Source organism: Haliotis asinina, chromosome 9, assembly GCF_037392515.1.
Source record: "Haliotis asinina isolate JCU_RB_2024 chromosome 9, JCU_Hal_asi_v2, whole genome shotgun sequence".
NCBI lineage: Eukaryota > Metazoa > Mollusca > Gastropoda > Lepetellida > Haliotidae > Haliotis > Haliotis asinina.
This window is the reverse complement of record NC_090288.1, coordinates 32,592,818-32,616,915: the sequence shown is the minus strand read 5'-3', so window position 1 is coordinate 32,616,915 and position 24,098 is coordinate 32,592,818. Positions and strand designations below refer to the sequence as shown.

At 37.7% G+C, this 24,098-nt stretch overlaps 2 protein-coding genes across 2 annotated transcripts in view; one reads left to right on the top strand and one right to left on the bottom strand.

Moving 5' to 3' along the window:
* Positions 1 to 244: 244 nt before the first annotated feature.
* LOC137295933 (transmembrane protein 121B-like) overlaps positions 245 to 24,098 on the top strand; it is a 52,954-nt gene continuing 29,100 nt past the window's right edge. The window contains exon 1 of the mRNA XM_067827519.1: positions 245 to 296. The gene's annotated coding sequence lies outside the window, so the exon portion shown is untranslated. The remainder of the gene's footprint in view (positions 297 to 24,098) is intronic.
* LOC137297208 (putative uncharacterized protein DDB_G0282499) lies at positions 17,195 to 24,039 on the bottom strand. The gene is made up of 2 exons (XM_067829221.1): positions 23,844 to 24,039; positions 17,195 to 18,552 (listed from the first exon to the last, which is right to left on the bottom strand). The coding sequence occupies exons 1-2, from the start codon at positions 24,037 to 24,039 to the stop codon at positions 17,195 to 17,197; spliced, it is 1,554 nt and encodes a 517-aa protein (XP_067685322.1).

Below are 24,098 nucleotides of genomic sequence, written 5' to 3'. Positions count from 1 at the left end.
GTTTACGTTTTTCCTGCACATGATTTACGGCGGAAGTATCTTCATTGTAATTTCCTCTGATTGATGTGCAGCGTTACCGCTGTTACACGTGCAAGTTGAGTGTTCTAAGAGACAGTGTTATTGTTCCGCGTTGTGCTGTGAGCGTACAGCGGAGGGGGATAGACCTACCTGTTGATTCTCACCATCCGCACGCGCTCGTTGTTTCAAGCGTGTATACCTATCAGTATCACCTGTCATCTACGAGTTTCACCTGGGACAAACTGATTGAGAAAGGAATATGTCGATTCGGCCAGCTAGTGAGTACGACTCTATCAAACGTACATGTTATTTAGTGTAAATGTCTGTGGTTAAGCGATCGTTGGTCTTTAGCGACCATGAGAATTTAAACTTGTTGAACTTGTTGACAGTGAATAATTCTGTTCCGATATGTGAACTTATACATTTGAACAATGGCATTTGTGTACGTAGCACTAGTATTCTATGCATTCTATTAGCTTACGACACAACACTTGCTTCTACTTCTCCAAACTGTCTTCAGTCATCACTTGATACTATTTAGAGCTATGCTTGTAAGTGGCGTCTAACGTATAACGGTTCTAAAAGCACTTGTGCCATTTTCTGCAAATATAAGAAACGTCTGAGTATTTTTCTTTAAATGGTGACTCAGACATACCAATGACTCAGACATACCAATAAGTGAATGTGTCAAGTATGGAGGCATTTTACGTTCGTCTGATCTGTCCCCTAAATCTAGAGAATGTTCATACTCTCAGAAAGCACGGCAATCTGTAAATTCTCTGAAAAGTCTTGGTTTAAACAGTAAAGATCTCCACCGTATTAAACATATGGAAAAGAATGATACTTCCGACAAACTTTTACGGTTGTGAACTTTTACCCATTCTTCGAGGTAAAGATTATGATTTGGTTGAAAGTACACAGAGATATTTCGCCAGATGCATTCAGGGCTTCGGTAAGCGCTTGTCCTCTGCTTCAGTCCTAGGTAATCTTGGATTGTGGAGCATGGATGGATATATAGATAAATGTAGATTTTTATTTCTTGGCAAGCTGTGTAACAGCAAGTGTAATTCTTCATTCAAAGATATTTTCTGTGGACATCTAGCTACCTTTCAAAATAGAACAGCTGCCTCACATAATATATGTGATACCCTTATTCAAAGCAGTTTCAAATACAACCTCTTCAGTATCTTAGTGACTATCAAGATTTTGGAAGGTTTCCATGTAAGAATAATTATTAGTTGTATAAATGAATCTGAAACTGAACGATGGGTTTCTCAAGTGTGTGTAAGACTATACATATACACGAATTGATATCGCCTGACCCACACTTTCTTTGGTGTACATAGATTGTATTGTTTGATGTATTTCTACCAACAATTTAAAGATATATTACTGTTTTGTGTACAAATCAGCTCAAGGGGAAAGTTCTCAAAATACTGCGAACTCTGCAAAAGATACTGCCATATAATTCTGAACTGTGAACGCTATATGAACATCAGAAACAACTTCTTTTCAAAACTCATAGATCTCCTCGATGTGGATGTTTATGTACAAATAGAACTATTATCTGAAGATGAAATGTTGTCACAGTTTTCTGGGGGTGAACTACCAATAACTAACGATATTGATGAAATGTCATGGAGATGCATGACTGTCCTCTTCTGTAAATACTAGTACTTATATTCATTGCTTCTCTCTCTAAACCTTGCATTCTAGACCTTTCATTATTTTTCTTTGTACATATGATATAGTTATATATGACTATATGAATGTATTGTAGATATATTTCTGTGGTGATGTTGCTGTACCTATTTTATGTATATGTCTACAATGATTTTCGGACTGCAGTCTGGAGGAAATAAAGAGATTCATTCATTCATTCATTCATTCATTCATTCATTCATTCATTCATTCTTTCATTCATTCATGAGTATTGCGTTAAGGTGGTAAAATTTGCTATGTATTTGGTATTATCCGTGGTACGAAGTGTCAGTGACGATTGACTCATAAATTGTGTGTGCAAGTTGTGTAAGCCTTATGTGATTGTGTACAATCAGATATGATGTGTAACATTACTGAGATTTTCTGTCATGCAATTTTTAAAAACTCCTACATATTTAAGTCATTGTACATGTGAGAACTCAACCAACGAGACTGTTAATAATTTGTGGTAAGAGGGTGTAGGTGGAATATAATATAATATTATGGCGAATCATGCACGATGTGAATGGAATGACTCTCTCCTAAAATTTCATGGACAAAGTAAGAGATCCCCTGCATGTCATGTTCAAACTCAATCATCCCTCCCCATTGCCCTAATTTGTAAGATCATATTTTGATTTTTTTATGTACATAAATGCTGATGGTGAGACAGGACCTAGTGAATGAAGCATCATGAATGCTTTGAATCGAGCTTGTTCATTGACTGTTGGTGATTCGTTTCTAATGTGTGCACCATATAGCTGGAATATTGCTAAGTGCGGAGTAAAACTAAACTCATTCACTCATTCTAATGAGTGACAGCAAGCCCGCACATACAGAACGTTATGGCCCTAACAGGGTTAGTCCGTTTGATGAAAGTGGATCTACACTGGAATATTTTATGGCCTCTACCTTGCAATATATTAGACTAGTGGTGTTAAAAACAAGACGTCGCAGGATTACTACGAAAGTCAAGGTTTTTCAATTAAGTGAGACAGAAAAGTGTCCATAGCCAAGAGAAATCACGACTGTGTCATGAACATCGATGTGATAATGAACCACCATCTAACAGTGATGGTATCAGGTGTTCGTGAAAAAATATACACATCCTGCCTTAACTGTGGCACCTTGACAAATACATGCAAAGACAAGTCAATTACTAGTATTCATATTTAAAAGCTCATGGCTTAGGTCAGAATAGGGAAAGTAAATGACTTCCGAGTCGTTATATGTGAGATTCTTGCACTATTTTTTCTTTAGATCGAAAAAAGAATCTCTTTATTCCTGAGCATGTTCACAAATGTATACTCTTTGTTGTTGTTGTTGTTGTTGTTGTTGTTTTTATAATATTTTATTCACTTCAGTGAGGCAGTTACATAGTTACATCTTCAAACAAGAATATGGATGTACAAGAGATTTATAACAGTAATTGCACCGTGTGTTACCCAAATCATATGAGCGATAATGATTTCATAAAGGCTGTTACACAAATGCAATTCCCATTATGTGCGAATATAGATGTACGAGGATGCTATAGCGCTACTGACATAATATATTTCTAAAACGTGTAGACAGTCTTCATTTCGGAGAGGCGGTTACATAATTACCTCAGTAATTGAATATAGGTGTACATAGGTATTGACACGGCATTAGCATAATATATTTCTATTTCATAATGGCTCTGTATACATATTCAAATACAATACATTTAAAACATGAAAAATAGTTCTCAAAACGTCCAGAGTGAAAAGGTACATTCAGGGTACATGGCGTTTATGTAATAATATAATGTAATACAGGCGTGGCCAACATGACATTAACATGGCAGGTACACTGGGCAGAAAGTTACGTCAGATGATAGCACCGTTTACATACATGCTGTGGGTAATGTATACTGCACAGTGGAAACAAATAGCTAGGCTGCCAGTTGTAGTGTTAATTCCGTGGGCCATTTTTGCTGGAAATTTGTCATAGTGTTATTTTTCCTGGCTATGTATCTTTCGATTAATACCAGGTTTTTAAACTCGCATAAACCTTGTCCAGAGTACGCTTTTTCTCAATTATACTGGCTAGGTATATGAACTCTTTCCAGCAAGAATGATATTATTAACAAAATAGTAACCAGTGTTAATCCCTAATAATACTACAAAATCAGTGAATAAAATGTTAATATTAACATTATATTTAATATAGAGACTTAAGTCATTCCAGAAGGTCCGAACAGTATCACAAGATGCAAAAACATGTACAATGTTTTCAGATTCTTTTTTACAGAATGTACAGCAGTCATTATCAATTATCTTCATTTGTATCAGTTCTTTTCTTGTATAGATAACTTTATGAATGAATCTATACTAAAAATCTAAGAGTTTTGTACACTTTCTATAGTTTAGAAATATAGAGTCCTAGGATGTATAAATATTTCTTAAAATTTCCCATTTCTTGCAAACTTCAGGTAATTTATCTGTTCTAATCAGCTTATCATAAAATTTTCTGCAACCTCTGAAGGGTGTAAGCAACGTTAAAATCGCTTCATCGATACCAAGATTTTGGTTTCCGACTTTATGATTGTTTATTGTAGTTCTCCAAGTCCAGGGAATATTTATCAATAGTCTATTATGATCACGCCCATTTTAAACCAGTTATAAATATAAAAAAAGAGGAGTCTGCAAACTGATGGTTCAGTCATAGCGGTTCGTACAGTATTTTCTGAAAATCATCTGGATTAATTTTGAAAGAAGATCTGTATTTCTTCCATGCCTGAAAAACATCTTGCCAATATGGTTATCCACTTTCATGAACTGATCAATATTAGCTCCTAACTGGAATACAGATCTCATAGGAATGTTGCAGGGGTTGTTACAGTTAGCTCTAGATAAAGATCTTTTCAGGGCGGCTATTTTGAGTGAGTCAATAAAAGAGGTAATATCTGTCACCCTAAATCCTCCTTCATTATAGTCTTTTTTCAGTGTTACTCTTCTTATTTTATCTGGCTTTCCGTTCCATACAAAAGAGAAGAACCTTTGCTCCAGATCTTTAATAAACGTTTCAGGTGGATTGGGTAGAGTCGTAAATATATGAACCAAAGACGAGAGATCTAGAGTTTTTATAGCAGTAATTTTCCCCATTACAGTAAAATTCCTTCTTTGCCAGTTTCCTAAAATCTTCGAAATTGAAGTCAGTCTCTTTTTAGTATTGATGACCCATAGATCCTTCAGGTTGGCATTCAGAATGTACCCCAAACCTCAAAATTTTCAGAAATCCAGTCTAACGTGTATTCCCTGCAGATGATATCCTTACTGTTGACCACAGACCCTAGCCATATTGCTTTAGTTTTTTCCACATTAATTTTCAAACCTGAAATTTTATTAAATAGAGACAGTGTGTCTATAGCAGCCTTGAGACTAGTATCAGTGCCATCCAAGAAAAGTTGAGTATCGTCTGCGTATTGACCTAATTTATATTCCTTACAATTCAACACAAAACCCTTGATATCTCTGTTCTCACGAATCCTAATGCCTAAACTTTCAGCAACAAAGAGGAAGAGGTACGGTGAAATTGGATCACCTTGACGACAGCCTCTTGAATTAGAAAATAAGTCTGATAGGTGGCCGTTTTGAATGACTCATGACGTCGCGTTATTTGTCAAAAGAGTGATCCATTTTAGTATATTTGTGCCAAATCCAAAGTTAGTTTTACATGACAGCATAGATAAAAGGTTTTGAAACAGTATCGTATGCCTTTTCAAAATCAATTAATAGCAAGAGACCTTTTGATTTTGTTTTCTTGTCTCAAAAATGATGTCATACAGAAGCCTTATATTTTCGCTAATGCACCTACCTGGAATAAAACCAGTCTGGTTTTCTTGTATTAAATAGTCTAGCGTACATTTCAGTGTATTAGTGATACAGACACTAATCATTTATACACAGGGTTTAGAAAAGGGATATAGGGCGCCAATTTTTTAGCAGGTTTCAATCCTTACCTTGCTTGGGTATGCAGGTTATTATCCACCTGTTCATGGTTAAAGTTAAATTGTTATTTCTAAATGTTTGATGTATATAACGGAGAATCCATTTACTCAAATCATTCCAGAAAAGTTTTAAAAATTCTGTTGGATATCCATCGATACCAGGACTTTTATAATTTTTCATCGACATCCGAACATTCAGTATTTCACTCCTATTAATGGGTTTTTCTAATTTCAAGGTTGTCAAGGTTGCTGGATGGCTTGGAACATTACGTGTAGCTAGAACTATATTGTGGTCTATCTTACTATCTTTTTCACCATGTAGCTCTTGATAAAAATGTCTTTGCCTAGCCAGAATATCCTTTTGATCACTGATTAACCCACCTTCATCTGATAGAAGACAATTCATTGATTTACAGATACAATTTCTATTTTCAAGATTACAAAAATATTTTGTAGGTTTTCTCCTTCTTCCTGCCACAATGTTCTATTTCTGATCTGAATACCTTTGGTCTCTTGTTCCTTAATTTTCTGCAGTTCCAACTTATATTTAGATAGCTCTGTCAGAAGAGCTTCGTTAATGTTTTGGAAGTTATTACAAATAGTATCCTCAATATGAATTATTTTAGCTTCCAGATATTTTGTTCTGTCTTTTTTCTGTCTCTTTAAGAAGGTATTGTAGGAGATTGATTTACCTCTAATGTTCATCAGCAATGTTTCAAGTATATTTATATACTCTTCATCTCGAAGGAGCGAGGTGTTAAATATCCAGTAACCGTTTCCTCTTTGTTATTTGTGAAAGTAAGTGTTATAGCTGAATGATCAGATTTGTATAAAGGAAGAATTTGAGCATTTGCAGTGATGTTACCTACGTCCTGCGAGACTAGAAAGAAGTCTAGTCTGGTTGGCTGTCTAGGATTTCTTTTCCACCAAGTGTATTTCCTCGTATTATCATTTAGATCACGCCAGATGTCTATCAAATTGAACTGCTCAATTTTCTCTAAAATTATATTTCTAGCATTTGGATTGTTAGTTTGTTTGTAATTCTCAAGGTCAACAGTTGGGTCAAGGACAACATTCCAGTAGCCACAGATAATGATAGATTCATTATCAAATGCATCAATGGTCGAATATATTTCTGTAAAAGCTTGGTTTGTCTTTATTAGGGCTGTAAACTGTGGCTAAGGTTTGCCTTACACCATCGATACTAATATCAACCACGTTATTAAACAACATTGCAACACCTCTAGCATTTGACCGAAAAGGAGCTATAATACAGTTTAAGCCCCATTCATTTCTCATAGCATTTTCGTCCTTCTCAGAAATGTGAATACCCTGTAGACATACAACCGATGCTATACGCTTTCTCCAAATGTTCTCTCTTTTGCTTGTCGGCTAGTCCCCTACAGTTTGCTGATACAATTTTAATTTTGTTATCCACTGTCAAAGTGAAGCGTAATGTTTGAGAAAGAGAGAGTACTTAGTTCTGCTGTGTTAAATCTACATACAAAACATCCGAACTGCATTTGTATCTGCCCACTGAAATGTTTTTAAAGTTTATTTGCAAGTAAAAAAAAAATCCGCATAATGCAACTTGCGTGTGTCGCATCCGCCTAATTGCTACTTATTACCCCAGAAGTAATAAGTTTAACTAAAACCCAGTTTTCTTAATAAATCAAAAGTGGAAGATAATTAGTTAATACAGGAGTAGAAGTTTTGAAAACAGCAAGACTGTTCTGAAACCTTGGGCTTGACTTCATGTAACCGTCAAAAAGGTGAAACAAACATTTTGTATCAGTGCATTTCGATTCTACATAGATTAGTCGATACTGTCTGTCAATGCATTTCACCTTAGCATGAATTAGTCATTATCATGTCTAGGAAAGGGAACAGATATGAAACATCAATGCATTTCGCTTCTACAATGACAGATCATTCTACAGGTGTATCATATTTTGTCACAGAGAGTAAGTAAAGAAAAGACAATCAAAAATGGATAAAACAGTAGTTTTGTAACATCTTATATAGTAAATAAAAGAATATGCAAATATATGGATTTGAAAACATCATACAGAACAATCAAGAAACTATCGTATTGTATTCACAAAGAGATAAAAGGTACAGGATAATTTCAAGTGAAATGTTTAACAGCACTTACTGCTCTTAGACCCTTAAAGAGCGATGAAATTATGCTGTCTACAGTAGGGAGACATCAACTTAATTACTCATTCATGGGCCCCGTTAACTGTATAGTGAAGGATGCATAAAAGAGACTCTGTACGACCATCTTATGCCAAGCTGGACAGAGTAACTTCCAACAGTAATCCTGTATGTAAGTACATGAGACAATCACATTATAATAGACGTTCATCGTATCGCATGATGATCCATTTTAAATAAAGTACTTACTCCATTTAACAGAACAAGACTATGGTGACACATTTCTATAACGTGGACAAGTGAATAAATACCGTTTTACACCACACTAAGCTATATTGCAGCCGAGCAAGGGTCACCTGTGAATATTCAGGTCTGGACCAGGCACTCCCGGGACATATTACGTAACAGTTGATGTACGAAATTGAGCGCTGCTAGTGTGTGTCAACCAAGTCAACAGGTGACCACCCTTATCCCCTTAGTCGCCTTTTACGACAAGCTAACTCGCCTTTTCAGAGCAAGCATGGGTTACTGAAGACCTATTCTATGGCCCGGAGTCTTCACGGGTGTTTTTAATACAAGATACAATTATTGGGGACCATTCAAACAGCTTTTGACTGCCTTAAAACATACTGCCATGTTTTCAGTATTGTAACTTTCTTCAAAGTTTCATGCCTTTCTGAAGCAAACAGTCCTTATAAAATAGATAGATATTAGTATATGCTTGTTTAAATCCGCTCGGTATGAAATGGTAACATTAACCTAAGCAGTATATCTAACTCGCAACATTTTAACATTTGCAATTGGTTGATTTAGATATATAAGAGTTTTAGTGAGTATGGGGATACATAACATCAAAAATATCAAAAATCTGTCTTCCACGAGATAACAGAGATTGATGTAATATGAAGTACGCGGATTTCTATGACCGTCTTACATTATTTAGGTCAGTTCCCACAAAATTCTTTTTTTCTCAAAAAATTACAAGAAATCAGGTCTTATGGATATATATAACAATCAAATTATATTATTTGTGCAGTGCAGGGAATAGTGACCGGAGGGTTCTTTCAATTGATGCCGAGAACAGCAATTGAACATCTTACAGTAATAAGTTCAGAGTTTCACATTTTTCTGTAACAAGAAATAATTACCTAAGTAAATTAGGGGTCCGTAATATATCCAGTGATTTGAAAAAATCGTATCGTGCTTCCAGCAGGACATTACTGTGAACAGTTAGTCTCTTCGTTCGATAAACAGGGTTCACTCCCTTTTGGAAGCATAAACATCCGGTGGTCCGAATGTATTTAAAACGCGGCAGTTTGATCTTCAAGGGATTACCATCGATTTCAGACAGTTGTGGTTTTAATCACAGTAGATCTACAGAGAGGATAATGAGGTATACAATAATAGCAGGACGGTCATGCAGACGGTTTCAAAGTTGAACTATATCAGTTAGCAAGAATGTTCTTTCATGTCAACAAACCAGTAGGTAATTCAGCGTCATTACGGTGTGTGGCAATGGCTTGAATACTTTCGGAATATTTTCCATTTATCCGATATTTGGCTTTATCCGACGCTTTGTTAGTAAATTGAATAAACGTAACTAAGTCTCATGTATTTAATCGGATGTCCTCGTTAATCCGACAATTTGGAACACCTTTAGAATAAAGCACCAGAACCTCTCTTGAGGACGTTAGGGTTAGGTTAACTTAACCCTAACCCTAATGGCCTACAATATCGTAAGGGTATTATGACGCGTTTTCAAAGTTTGTGGTGCTGCATTTAAAGGTAGGCGGACAATTTGTTGTGCAATGGACGATCTAAAGAAAAAAGTGCAAGAATCTGACATATAACGACTCGTGTGTCATTTACTTTCCCTATTCTGACCTAAACCATGAGCTTTTAAATATGAATAATTGACTTGTCTTTGCATGTATTTGTCAAGGTGCCACAGTTAAGGCAGGATGCGCATATTTTTTCACGAACACCTGATATCATCACTGTTTGATAGTGGTTCATTATCACATCGATGTTCATGACACAGTCGTGATTTCTCTTAGCTGTGGATATACTTTTCTGTCTCACATAATGAGACGTTGAAAAACCTTGACTTTCGTAGTATACTGAACAAAAAAAGAAATTTGTCAAAATTATAAATAGAAGGCATAAACACGCAGGCTTACCTTTATGAGTTCTCATGTCTTTCGAGACTTGCGTTTCTTAAGCTGTTGAGTATATTTACATTATATCAATATTAATAAACTTCATTCGTGAAACCCCGTATCTACCGCATTAAGAGTTGCGGCGAGTTATCGCCATGTTTTGTAATGACTATACATACTCGATGGCCGAACTCGGACAAACTTGCAGTGGAAAATATGTCACGAATGTGGGTCAGTAGATAAGTACTGATACCTCCATCTGATAATATTACTCGGAGTTATCACCACGGTCTCGATCATCCTGAATACTGAAATGTTATCGGGTCATTTAGAGCTTGGTTGTCTGGTTTGTTGTTGAACGCCGCACTGAGCAATATTCAAACTATATGGCAGCGGTCTGTTAATAATTGAATCTGAACCAGACAGTCCAGTGATCAACAACATGAGCATCGACCTACGCTTCTTGGATACGATGACACGTGTCAACTAAGTCAACGAGCCTGACAACCCAGCCCGGGTCTTCATTGGTCAGGCATTTAATGATGTAGTAACAATTGAAGTTTTAGCTTGACCAGTAGTTTAACACCAGCGTGTTTTCGAAACTTCTCCACAGCAATTTTGAGACAGATGTAAATAATATCGGGTTGAAATAGTGTATGGTGTACAAACTAGTCTAGCCACGGTCCACTTCAGGCGTATGTAGCCAAACAATGAGATTTTGCACAGCAGGCATTGTTATGACGTCATCAAACAACTGAAAAGTACCGCCTGTATAAATGTTTAACCTTTGATCAGGCATGTCAGCTCTTTTATGCGTTAATCGCAACATAATTTACAAGAAATGTAAACATGTGGGGTTGATTTACTGATGTATGCGCAAGAGAAATGAAATTACTATTGACAAAAAGAACAACGGCATGGATAGATGACACGATATGGTCAGTCGGCTTTTCAGATGAAATATCTCATCTCGAATTATGCCTGAACATGCTACCATTTTCACTCTTTGTCTTTGACATTATGACTCTTTGTGTTTTTGGCATTTCACTCTTTGTTGTTGATATTTTTACTCTTTGTTTTTGATATTCTTACTTTTTGTTGTTGATATTTTCCCTCTTTATTGTTGATGTTTTCTCTCTTTGTTGTTGATATTTCACTCTTTGTTGCTGATATTTTTGCTCTTTGCTAAAAATTCCCCTAATTGTTGTTTCGCTCATGACAATATTAATAATACAGGCCAAGGGGTGGAAAAAAGTGTTATTTCCCACAAAAGTCCATTTTCAATGAAGCATTCCCTTTTTCAGAGCTCTTGCATATCTCAGCACGAAAACAACAAGCGTTGTTTCAGCTGAGTGAAATATTGATTTTACAAATTCATAAACACACAATGATCCATGTAGATATATCCAATTAAGCCCACCTGTCGCACTACGCAGTCACAAAGTGCATTCATGCAAGAGTAATCTCCGTGGCTGTTTATTTAACGAAAGACATAACAATAAATACTTCAGTGATGGCTGGAATATCAAAGCTCAGGTTACGCACATTGATACTTTAATTAAATAGCAGCTGTAACTTTCTTATGTCTAATAGATCATGAGAGTTGAAATCCGTTACATGTGTGGTTAAATATATCAAAGTAAAATACTGACGCTCAAAAGAAAGTACACAGCTGGTGTTTGGGAATTTATTTCCCCAAAAGACAAAGTAAAGACTATTTTCAAAAGTGTTTTGATTGTGACTTGCAAGTTGCAAAACATTGTTTGCAACGAATACTAGTATCATGATTTTGATAAATCGTACGTGTGTGTTATGTTTCAGAAGTATAACACACACTTGACTGAGAATATTAGTGGTATACATATTAAAGGCACACATCAAAATGCCATGATTATTCTAAGTGGAGTCAGAACGCACCACTGGAATGGCGTTGATTGGGGCTTAGTGTACGAACACTTAGTTGAACAAGGCTGACCATAATCAGACGCACCAAGCAAGACTGGCCAGACATCAGACACACCTGAACTAAGACTGAAAGTGGCCAGCCCATACGATGACCTGCGCATTCTCCATCTGCGCAACCGGATGCTCACAGTGATATCATCACCGCCTTGTCACCACGTTATGCTGCCGTTGTTACGTCAGTCAGTGGACTCGCATTTACGCTCTCATACCGTTACGAAAAGTCCTTTCTACGTCGTTACAAGTTATAGAAGTTTGGTGCTTACGTAGTTGTGGCAATCTTCTGTTTACGTTAACAGCTGGCTATTGTTTCCAGTAGTGAACAAGATAAGAGAGAAACGGTACAAAGTACAAATTTACTTTAATGTTTATTCACCGATATGCATCTTGCTTTGGTCGTGTGTTTTCTAAAGCAGTAGCTGAATAGTGAAGAAAGCTTGTCAAAGTAAACGTTTTACAGAAAACTCTATCGTGACAAAACGCTTTGTTACAAAGTTGTGAGGAGCCCAAAGCATAAGGTTTCCTCAACGTACATTTGTAGCGTTATTATTAATTACGTTGTGGCACAAAGATAACTAACGTTTCGACAACCTTGACACATGACATTGGTAATACCTAGCAGAGGATGGGCAGTCTTTCGCACTCTCTCTCACTCTCTCTCTCTCTCACACACACACACACGCGCGCGCGCGCGCGTGCGCGCACGTACGCACATTTCCGAAACCACCAGTGTCTACAATCTTGCTTCAGTGTTGCGAAAACAACTCGTCTCTACGCTTGAGAGGTTTCAACATCTGTCAACTGAGATGGTACTTTTTCATATTGAAAATTTTCGCACATATATTGAATCGCTCTTTATGAACGGATAGCACATTTATTGAGTATAATTGATAAATATTGATGGATATACATACACAGTACCGTAATAAAGCCGTACACAATTTATCCATGGTCCAAACATTGGATCGACTGATCCAGATTCGATTATTTACAGAATGTTGTTATATGACCGGACTATTGCTGGATGTGGCGTTAAACAAAAGTGTAGAATATTGTGTGCAATACACAGACACTTACTGCATTGTCAGTAGGCATTAACATGCCTGCAATGTGTATATCTTCAACCACACTGGTTTTATGTACGTTAAACGCTGATGTGAATAACTATTTTTTCCAGTAACGAAAAATGATTAGATCAACCGAAAATGAAGCCAATAATTGTTATTATGTAACTAATATAGGATTAGGATTAGTGATTTAGAATATCTATATAAAAAAAACCCTTATCGTCTGCCATTGTTTGGACAGGGACGTAAAGGTGAATCATCATTGTTACAAGAATGGCGCCCACCTTCAGCGGCTGCCTACAACATGCACTCGTTTTTGCAGCTGAGTGGGGTCTACGGATTGTTAGAGGGGAAGCGAAGACGAAAAAATCACGTTTTTCCTTCAGTGAACCAAAATGGATATTTCTAATTATTTAATATTAATGTTTAAAAATATACACATTTTTATATTACATTGAATGTATAACCTGCTTTATACAGGGCCGTAGGTAGCCCAGGAGTCAGATGGGCAGCCTCTCCACCCCCATCCCCTCTCTTCTCTCTCCCCTCCCCACTGTTATGTTTTTACAGATTATACAGTGCCCCCCACCCCCACCAATGTTTTTACAGATTATACAGTGCCCCCCACTCCCCCCCCCCCCCCTGCAAGATAGTTACGATCGTGATCGTGATCGTGTGTATTTTCATTCCTAACCTCATGGTGACCTGAGATACTCTACAACTGACGAACAAGGTTGTATCGTGAGCACTTCACTCGTGAATGGAAGTTTGCCCTTGATAACCTTTTATGATAACTCACTCGACACATCGGAAACTCATGTCGACACAACACAGTTGCCATGGATATTACTTCGGTCAATGCTTGTGTGGTTGGAAAATCAACACACATGTATTTCTGTTAGTTTCGTAATATTTGAAACATAAACAACAAACAGATCATAGATTATTCTACTCCATGTGATGTTCAAAAGAGCTTATATTAAAATATTTAAATTCCACTCCACCACACCACCCACCCCCGCCTCTTAGAAAAAGGAGAAAACCATCAACCCCACTCTACCCCAGAAACGCCACCATCACCAATCAACTCAACCAAATAAAATATAATTACAGAAATTAAAGAAAAAACCCAAACCAATGTCTAAATCACAACAATGATGATATACCTAAATACAAAAGAATGTAAATTTGAAAACAGAAATCTAAAAAACTCGTGTCACAGCCACAAAATGTAATCATGAATCTAGAGTTTGTGCATTAAATGTGACACTATTTTGTCTCCTGTGAGTGTCACTGTACACATAATTTTCCAATGAGAATAACTGGATATTATTTCCGAAGTCGTTTTTGTCCCTGCAAGCGTTGTTTAGTGAGTATCCCCAAGCTGTTACCATACTATATGTGGTCATTCGTCTCAGTATAATAGACACTGCACAACGCTTTCAGATTACATGAGGTATTCGGATGTTATCTCAAGTGCCGTATTTCGTGTGAACAGTTGTCCCTTGCATCTGTGCCAGCTGTCTCGTAGTTAGAAAAATAATTTATAACCGTACTGTTTTATGCAAACAACAACATTCACAAATAAAACACCGTTCACGTTTCCTTAACTCAAGAGCAATAACGAAAGTCTGAGGTGAATGACCTTAAATACGAATTAAGATGGAGAAATAGACACTGTGGTTCGCATGCATAATACATGCGAGAGGCTTAGGGACGCCAGGATACAGCTTCTACACACACACACACACACACGCACACGCACACGCACACGCACACGCACTCTCTCTCTCTCTCTCTCCGGCGCGAAGGAAAAAAGAAATATATTACGGCTGAAGTCCTCGGTTACACAAGAAACCAGATATTATACTCCTATCGCTGCATGTGTCTGGATGAAATATGCCAAGACGAAAGACACATATGAAAGACGTCAGAGTATATGGGCAAATGCAGCATAGCTACCACGTCGTGAGTTCTATCCGAGTTGAAGCGATACCCCAAAATAACAGGAGTGACCCTTTACTCTGGACTGTATGGCATACGTAGTAGCCAATGACAGCATTTCTCGTTTCACCGTCCGCGTATCAGGGCGAGGGGGCTGATATCGGGGTCGAGGGTTGATACCTGGTGCGATAAGTGAGTTGGGTTTTACGCCGCTTTTAGTAATATTACAGCAATATCATAGCGGGGGACACCAGAAATGGACGTCACACATTGTATATTGAGGCCTGGGTCTTCGGCGAAACGAGCGAATGTTTTAACCACTAGACTTTCCCCACCACCACGAGAATGATAACAATTTAAGGCTGCACAAAACTAATAATTATTACATGTTTATGGGGCACACTTTTTTCATGCACTCATTCTTACAGTGGATGTTGCAATGTAGCCACCGAGTAACACTGTTCCCAGTGTAATACATTGTGCCAGTGATATTCCGTGAGTGGACATGTTTTAGACCAAGCTGTGAAACGTACCTTTAAGTGGGCCTACTAGTCTCCCTATAATGTAAATTATATACAAACCGATTTGAAACTATGATCGTTTGTTAAACAAATTTTATCCTAAGTTGTTCAAATGGCAAGGTAAAATGATGACGATTCGCTATCTTAATTTCACGTTATTTGATTTTTACATTTTTGTGTAAAGAAAAATTCATCGGTACGTTTTCACTGTGAACAGACTATAACACCCTTAAGAGGCATTGAGAAGCTGGCATGATGAAGAGGGATACTTTCTACATGGATATGCAACTTTTTTCTTGCAATGGATGCGACGTTTCGGTGTAGATACTAACATTGTTACCGAGCACACTGACTTCAGGAAGACAGTTTTAAATGAAAACTGGCCCAGCTGAGGTACTAAGGGAGGTAACTCCACCCGAGTTAAAAGTCTATTGTGCATTAAAACTGCACGCATTCGTAACAACACTATTATATGAAGCGTCCTTCAAACCTTGCCGTACTCATTAATACTTGAAATAATACAGCCACGTTCCTGATGGCTCGTTAAGGAGCGTCCGTCATGCGTGAGTGAATAAGCGAGTTTGGTTTTACGCAGCACTCAGCAATAGTCCAGCTGTGTGGCAGCGGTCTCTAAATAGTAGTCTGTACTTAACAATCCTGTGATCAACAGCATGAGCTTCGATCTACCCATATGGGATACGATGATACAATTGGGATACAAGTCAGGGAGCCTGACATACCAATCCCGTTAGTCGCCTCTTACGGGGGTACTTGATGGATTAAGAACAGAAGAAAATACCGCGATGATTTGCTACACAAGATTACCACGGGCGAGTAAAGCTTCATCAAGTGCAAGCATATGATTGCAGCCGGAGAGGAATATTTAGTAAAGACACGAAATGAAAAGTAAACATGAAGCCGTTTGCGGGGCCCAGGGTCGAATTTTAAGGCTATTACCTGAGTGCCCATTTCATGCGGTAAGCACTTGTCAATCATTGCGATACTTCGTGATTCTCTTTCAAGTGGCGTGGACAAGTTTATTCTCGAGTCCTCTATTCCTACATAAACAGTTCCAACTTTCTTCCCAAACCCTTGCCACCAGAAGGAAAGGACGGTTTTTATAACACTTTTTTCTGTTATGGGGCAGTTTTCACGCTTTTCGTGATTTTAGAGAATGTTGTTATGCTGTGGGTGTGTTCGCATGGCATGTCGTTTTCATGTTTATTACGTGAGTGAGTGGGTTTAGTTGTACGACGCGTATATGAATATTCGATCAATTTCAGCGGGGGACAGCAGAAATGGGTTTCACACACTGTGCCCAACTGGGAATTGAACCCGGGTCTTTGGCGTGACGAGCGAACACTTTAACCACTGAACTACCCCACCGTCCCATGTATATTAAGAAATAAATAGTATCTTCTATCGTTTTAAAGATATAGGCATTACATCTGAAGGACATGAGATATCAGTAAATGATCGAAGATACATGTATTCAATTTCTGATACTCAAAGCAGAAATACAGATTACTTAAAACGATTATAGGTGTCGAGAAAATGTTTCGTCATAATCAGTTACTAACACCTCATAGTACATAATCATATTAAAATTCAGTTCAGTATATCTTGAGAGATGTTTAAATGTACCTGCAAACACACAACTAATATCAGTATTTTGTGTAAGATATATTTCACTCATTCAGACATATTTTCAATTAAATTCAAAATATATTCAGTTCTGACCATTAAATTTCTCAAAAAATCAAAGATGTCGTCAATGAATATAAATATATTTTTGTATCGATTGTTGATGTCTTTGTGTTGATTGTTGATGTCTTTGTGTCGATTGTTGATGTCTTTGTGCTGATTGTTGATGTCTTTGTGTCGATGTCTTTGTGTTGATTGTTGATGTCTTTGTGTTGATTGTTGATGTCTTTGTGTTGATTGTTGATGTCTTTGTGTTGATTGTTGATGTCTTTGTGTTGATTGTTGATGTCTTTGTGTTGATTGTTGATGTCTTTGTGTCGATTGTTGATGTCTTTGTGTTGATTGTTGATGTCTTTGTGTCGATGTCTTTGTGTTGATTGTTGATGTCTTTGTGTTGATTGTTGATGTCTTTGTGTTGATTGTTGATGTCTTTGTGTTGATTGTTGATGTCTTTGTGTCGATTGTTGATGTCTTTGTGTTGATTGTTGATGTCTTTGTGTTGATTGTTGATGTCTTTGTGTTGATTGTTGATGTCTTTGTGTTGATTGTTGATGTCTTTGTGTTGATTGTTGATGTCTTTGTGTCGATTGTTGATGTCTTTGTGTTGATTGTTGATGTCTTTGTGTCGATGTCTTTGTGTTGATTGTTGATGTCTTTGTGTTGATTGTTGATGTCTTTGTGTCGATTGTTGATGTCTTTGTGTTGATTGTTGATGTCTTTGTGTTGATTGTTGATGTCTTTGTGTCGATTGTTGATGTCTTTGTGTCGATTGTTGATGTCTTTGTGCTGATTGTTGATGTCTTTGTGTCGATTGTTGATGTCTTTGTGCTGATTGTTGATGTCTTTGTGTCGATTGTTGATGTCTTTGTGCTGATTGTTGATGTCTTTGTGTCGATTGTTGATGTCTTTGTGTTGATTGTTGATGTCTTTGTGTCGATTGTTGATGTCTTTGTGCTGATTGTTGATGTCTTTGTGTCGATTGTTGATGTCTTTGTGCTGATTGTTGATGTCTTTGTGTCGATTGTTGATGTCTTTGTGTTGATTGTTGATGTCTTTGTGTCGATTGTTGATGTCTTTGTGTCGATTGTTGATGTCTTTGTGTTGATTGTTGATGTCTTTGTGTTGATTGTTGATGTCTTTGTATCGATTGTTGATGTCTTTGTGCCGATTGTTGATGTCTTTGTGTCGATTGTTGATGTCTTTGTGTTGATTGTTGATGTCTTTGTGTTGATTGTTGATGTCTTTGTATCGATTGTTGATGTCTTTGTATCGATTGTTGATGTCTTTGTGTTGATTGTTGATGTCTTTGTGTTGATTGTTGATGTCTTTGTGTTGATTGTTGATATCTGTAATACCCAAAAGGTGGGGAACATGATCCACCGATCTTCATATGTGTCCGACTACATATCCACAAATTCTTCCTGTTCAAAAATGGGGACAAATGATATCTTGAGAGTTTGGCTCTGTCTTCACATTTTGCACATAATAACTGCACATTTCAAGGGAAGAGTTACCGCCCTTAGTACAAAAACAATATGTATATATATGGATATATCAGGATAATGAAATAATGAATTTGTATCTAACTACAAGATTTCCTGAACTGAATTACGGGTATCTCTGAAACATGAATGTGTTTATATCGTTAATCCTTTTGAAAATAGATTCATCAAAGATATCATCAGTATGCGTTATCATAAGCCTAATTCATTTCATGTTGTGAATTTCCCTTGTGGGACCATGTTCCGTGTGCCTTGATCCCAAAGACGTTGAGATTAGCAAAGATTTCTTTACGTCACATTAAACGATGTTCACTCTCTCCCGCGGATTTTAATGGATTAATTATGCCATCCTTTACGAGCAACATTTGACCCACGTGAATGCTTTTAAAGCTTCCCTCAGACTGCCTCACAGTCCCTGAACCATTCGTAACTACCTCTTTACGTGACCTACCGGCTTGCCGGGATGACACTAGTAGTTACGAATGTCCCTGAACCAAATTGATGCCCCTTCATTCCAACATTCCCTGTAATAAAACCTTATGACTGGAATAGATCTAGATTTCCTGAGGTTTAGGATCTGAAGGTTCCATCTCACTTAATATACTACTTCACTATAGATATTATTTGTATTTATTCAAGCACTAAAGTTATGAGATAAGTTAATGTGTTAAGCGTGCCACGACGGTTTAACAGTGAGTGAGTGTGTTTAGTTTTACGCCGCACTCAGTAATATTCAAGGTATATAGCGACGATCTGTAAATAATCGAGACTGGACCAGACAATCAAGTGATGAACAGCATGAGCATAGATGTGCTCAAATGCGAAACGGCGACATGTGTTAAACAAGTAAGCGAGTCTTAAGGCAGGCATTGTTAGCTATTTTCTGGCAAGCATGAGTTGCTGAAGGCCTTTTCTACAACACAAAAACTGGCAGTTAATAGATTCAAACACTCAGTTATGGGATGAAACCTGAACTAAAAACTAGTGTCTGAAATGAACATATTTCACATGTAAAACAGTTTATATTAAAAATGAATGAGTTTAATTTATATAAGGAAAAGGATCCCAGATACTTTCTTCATTTTTCTGACACTGTGGAAATCTAGACTTGCATGGGCTTTCTGGAAAACATTTGCTTGATGGTGTATATGAGAGACTAGGATGAGACCTTAGCATAGACAAGATTCAGATCACAAAATTGTTTTCCGGGCAAAGTGTTTAGATCACAAAATTTGCACCTTAAGTGGATACTTACTTCAATGATCTATGAGTGCGGCCGAATGCGATCAGCGATTTTACATACATGCCATATGAATGCTTTCATACTGCTTCACATGCATGTCAAATAGAGTTTGATTTATGATTCTAGCAACATAGTTCCCCAAGTAATATTTCATGAAATAACAGGAACAGCAGTAATGTCAATATTTACAACTGTATTTAACTTAGTCATAGCTTCTTACTGACTGGATACAGTTTTCGTTTATTTACTTACAATAACTTACACAATTACTAATACATTGCAAATACATCATTTCATGATATCGTTTCTTAACTATTTACATGCGCTCTCGAAAAGGTGAACATACGAACTGACGACCATGCATGTCGTAACGAGACCATCGAAACGTGACAAGGCACCTGTAATTATCTGCCCTTTCATTAGCCTGGTTCCCTGGGTCTGTTGCGGCTGCGCTAACGACACTGACAGAGGGTTAGTACAGGCGCAACAGACCCAGTGAAACAGACTGCGATTCCATCACCTGTAATTATCTGCCCTTTAACTTTAAATGCTCTACGCACAAATGATATCATTTGAAATAATAAATCAAACCCGATTCTTCCAAGAGAGTATCATCCAGCCAATAGACTCAGTTCATGTTCACAATACAATCTTGTCAATCCGCGAACAAAAATTGAAATTCGGAGGCCGATCATTCCCTAACGTACCGACACAACTCTACAATACTCTTCCAAGTGAGTTGAAGACTTCACCATCGGTGGCCCAATTCATCGTTGAATGATGCTGTCCTTAAGACGTCATTATTCAACAAGCACTTAGGTTCCACCTATGCTTATCTGGCATGTACTTTTCACTCTCCCTGTCGTGCTCCGAGCATACATGTGTACGGAATAAAGCGCTATACATGCAGCCTGATAATTATACATACGAAAACATAACCCATCCACTTTACAAGCATAATTGTTTCTTTTTCTTTTAAAACGAAAAATCCCATTTTGTAAGTTATTTTATCAATATTTCCCTAAAAATAACTTTGAAACAACGATAAAAAAATCGACATTGCTAAGATAGTAACAGAGTAACGAGAACGAATGTTTTTCAGAAATACGAGAAAATAATCAGCTTAACGAAGACAACTAGAAATGATTTACATAACGAACAAACATTTGACGCAGTGACAAAAAATTCGAAATTGAAAGTACCGAGAAAATAATCGAATAAAAAAGATAAAAAATAATTCATATAATAATTGTCGCTTCTAAAGAATAGATTTATTCCAGCAATATGCACATGGCACGAACAGGCTTTCGTACAGAAACGCTTTATCGGTAAAAAACAGGGATTCTGAGACAATGAACTGAACTGTTCGAAATATGTGATCGCCGAGATAAAATACGTAAGTAGTGTAAGTGTAAGTAGCGAAGACGCTAGTCAGCTTTCGTGACTAACTTATGTTTAGTGACCAACTTGTGTTATTCCGGGGCAATACGAATCGTATTGCAGAATAGTGGCGAATGGCAGGTGAACGAGAGAATAAGGGCCTTGAACTGCTCAGATCTCCCACGTGTATACAGGTACAGTGAAACTCCTGGAAAGTTCCTCCTCGGACTGTGTAGCTATTTTCGGAGAAGATAACTGTTAACAAACACAGCGGAGGTCTGGAACCCGCGAGGTTAAGGGGGTAATCAAGCCAGCTTCTCTATCAATTTGCTGCCAGTAACGATCAACACTTCTCCCCGGATAAACCCACTGGCTCATAACACTCTGGCTCTACTAGAAACGATTGAGCAGTGAATTTCACCATTTGAAAAATAAACGCGTTTACATATCAGTATGTTCTGTTACAAATGTAAAATGTGTTTTCTGATAGTTAACGGTGCATTTGTATAAAATTACCTTGCCAATGGTATGTTTGATCTGACTTGCAATGTTAATGATGCGGCTTAAATAAGTTTTCCATTTGGGATAGTCTAGTGGTTAAATTTCGCTCGTCACGCCAAGGACTCGGGTAGGATTCCTCACTCACACAATGTGTGAAACTCATTTTGATGTCCCCTGTTGTGGTGTTGCTGGAAAATATCTAAAACCGACATAGTGCTAATTCATTCTGAAGCCATCAGACAGTGACAGGTCGAGAGGAGACGTAATGGCATCCATAGTGGACACGATGCCGAGCCGCAGGGCGCCTTGAGCTTTTCAGATTCAAACACAAAAAAACAAAACAAAATAAGCAAAATGAAAAAAACAAAACAAAACAAAAATAAATAAATAAATAAATAAATAAATAAATAAATAAATAAATAAATAAATAAATAAATAAATAAATAAATAAATAAAAATAGATAAAAAACCTCTCTCTCTCTCTCTCTCTCTCTCTCACACACACACACACACACACACACACACACACACACACACACACACACAAATAAGTCAAACGTTTTGACTGTGAGAGAACAGGGCCAAACAAAACTTGATTTTGAGGGGCGACGTTTCGGGAATAGGGTTAACCCGAGCATTGACGTGACATCTTACCTTTTGAAGAAGAATACATGGCACTCTATTTCTCGTATTGTATTCACCATACCACAGCAAGATACCCGTCTTCAGCATGGTATACACCACCTCCTACAAAGAGCGCCTTATGGAGATGAGGAGGAGAGTGTCTATGATTTACCGGCCATGAGAGTGAGAATATGGAACGATATGTCCGAACGACATCCAAATGACAACTTTGACGTTTATTATTTTCCTTGTTGTTCTTTGTTGACATTGTCTGATGTATTCAACATTATTCACGAATAGGCAGTTTTTTCCTTCTTTGTTCGCGATTACATTATCGTGTATTTCACATACTAGTATTTCAATTTATGATTACTTTGAACTGTATTTACACTCGTGAAAATAATTTCTAATATGAGCCGAAGCTGTGTTGCATAGTGTGCAGACGTTCGCCCGAACTCATTCGGTTCGCGGCAAATCGGTGTGAAATTACTGTTATATACAGAACTTGGGATAATACTTGTCAGTAAAGTATAGATTCTAGTAATTTTGTTTGCTTGAGTACCATGCGGGATTCGAGCCATAATCGCCAGCACCCACATTCAGCCGTCTAACCCACTCAGCCACCACGACTTCACGACAAATGGAAGTCAGACAACTGGAAGGTCAAGATCACAGACTTTGTAGATCCCTTTGATTCGCGTAAACTAGCACGGCTCCCACGACCGAAATCTATGTATACACAATGGCATTTAGAAATATAAATCCCAAATATAATGAGTTACAGTTTGCAACTTTGTAAATGGCAATTTGTATTCATGATATGTACGGAACTGGCTCCACATAGCGATGGGCGTAATATTTAAGGATTGGGTCGGGTGCACAGAAGGAGCATGAAAACAAGGATCAGGGCCCACTTGCACAAAGCAATCTTAGCGATACGACTGTCTTAAGCCTATGTTGGAGAATGGGAGTTACAATCATTGTAGGGCTAGGATCGCTTCGTGCAAGTCAGTACAGGGCGGAGGGGATGCCCATGACCAATGTGTTAAAAAACATGGGTTACCAGTCACCATTCTAAAACCAAGCCAGTCCCTACCCTCTGTAATGTTATCCATTATGAAAAACAAACAGGTAAGCACATCTTTGCTCAGGGGAGATGTCTTGTGTTATGTAATGTAATGTACCAAATTTATAATAGCACCCTATTTGATGTGAGCTACAACGCTCCTAGGCGCTTCACTGTCAACTGGTGGCCATTGAGCTTAGACCATATACGTCTTAATGTTCTTTTGAAGTTGGTGAATGATGGCTCTGTTCTGAGACCGACTGTGAGACTGTTCCATATTTAAAGGTACTTGCTGTCTTGTGGCAGCACCTCTCCCCGTACCTAACCGTCTGTTGTCTAGGTACTGTGAATAGAGAGGATTATACGGTGAGATGTGTTTCTGTAGGTATGCTGGAGCAGTACCATGCATGGCCTTGAAGGTGTAAGGTAGTATTTCATACTGACAACGGAGGTGTACTGGTCGCCAGTGCAGGGCTTGGAGAGCTTCTGTCACGTGTCCCATTACTCTCGCAGACATTCTGGACTCCCTGTAGTCTGCGCATGAGAGTCTTGGGTATTCCTGTAAGTGTTCTTCTG

Excerpts from the sequence above, each read along its gene's own strand:
- LOC137297208 (XM_067829221.1), bottom strand. The coding sequence starts at position 24,039 with ATGTCTGCGAGAGTAATGGGACACGTGACAGAAGCTCTCCAAGCCCTG. Across the intron at positions 18,553-23,843 it reads CCTAGACAACAGACGGTTAG|ATATCAACAATCAACACAAA; the intron begins GTACGGGGAGAG and ends TGGGTATTACAG.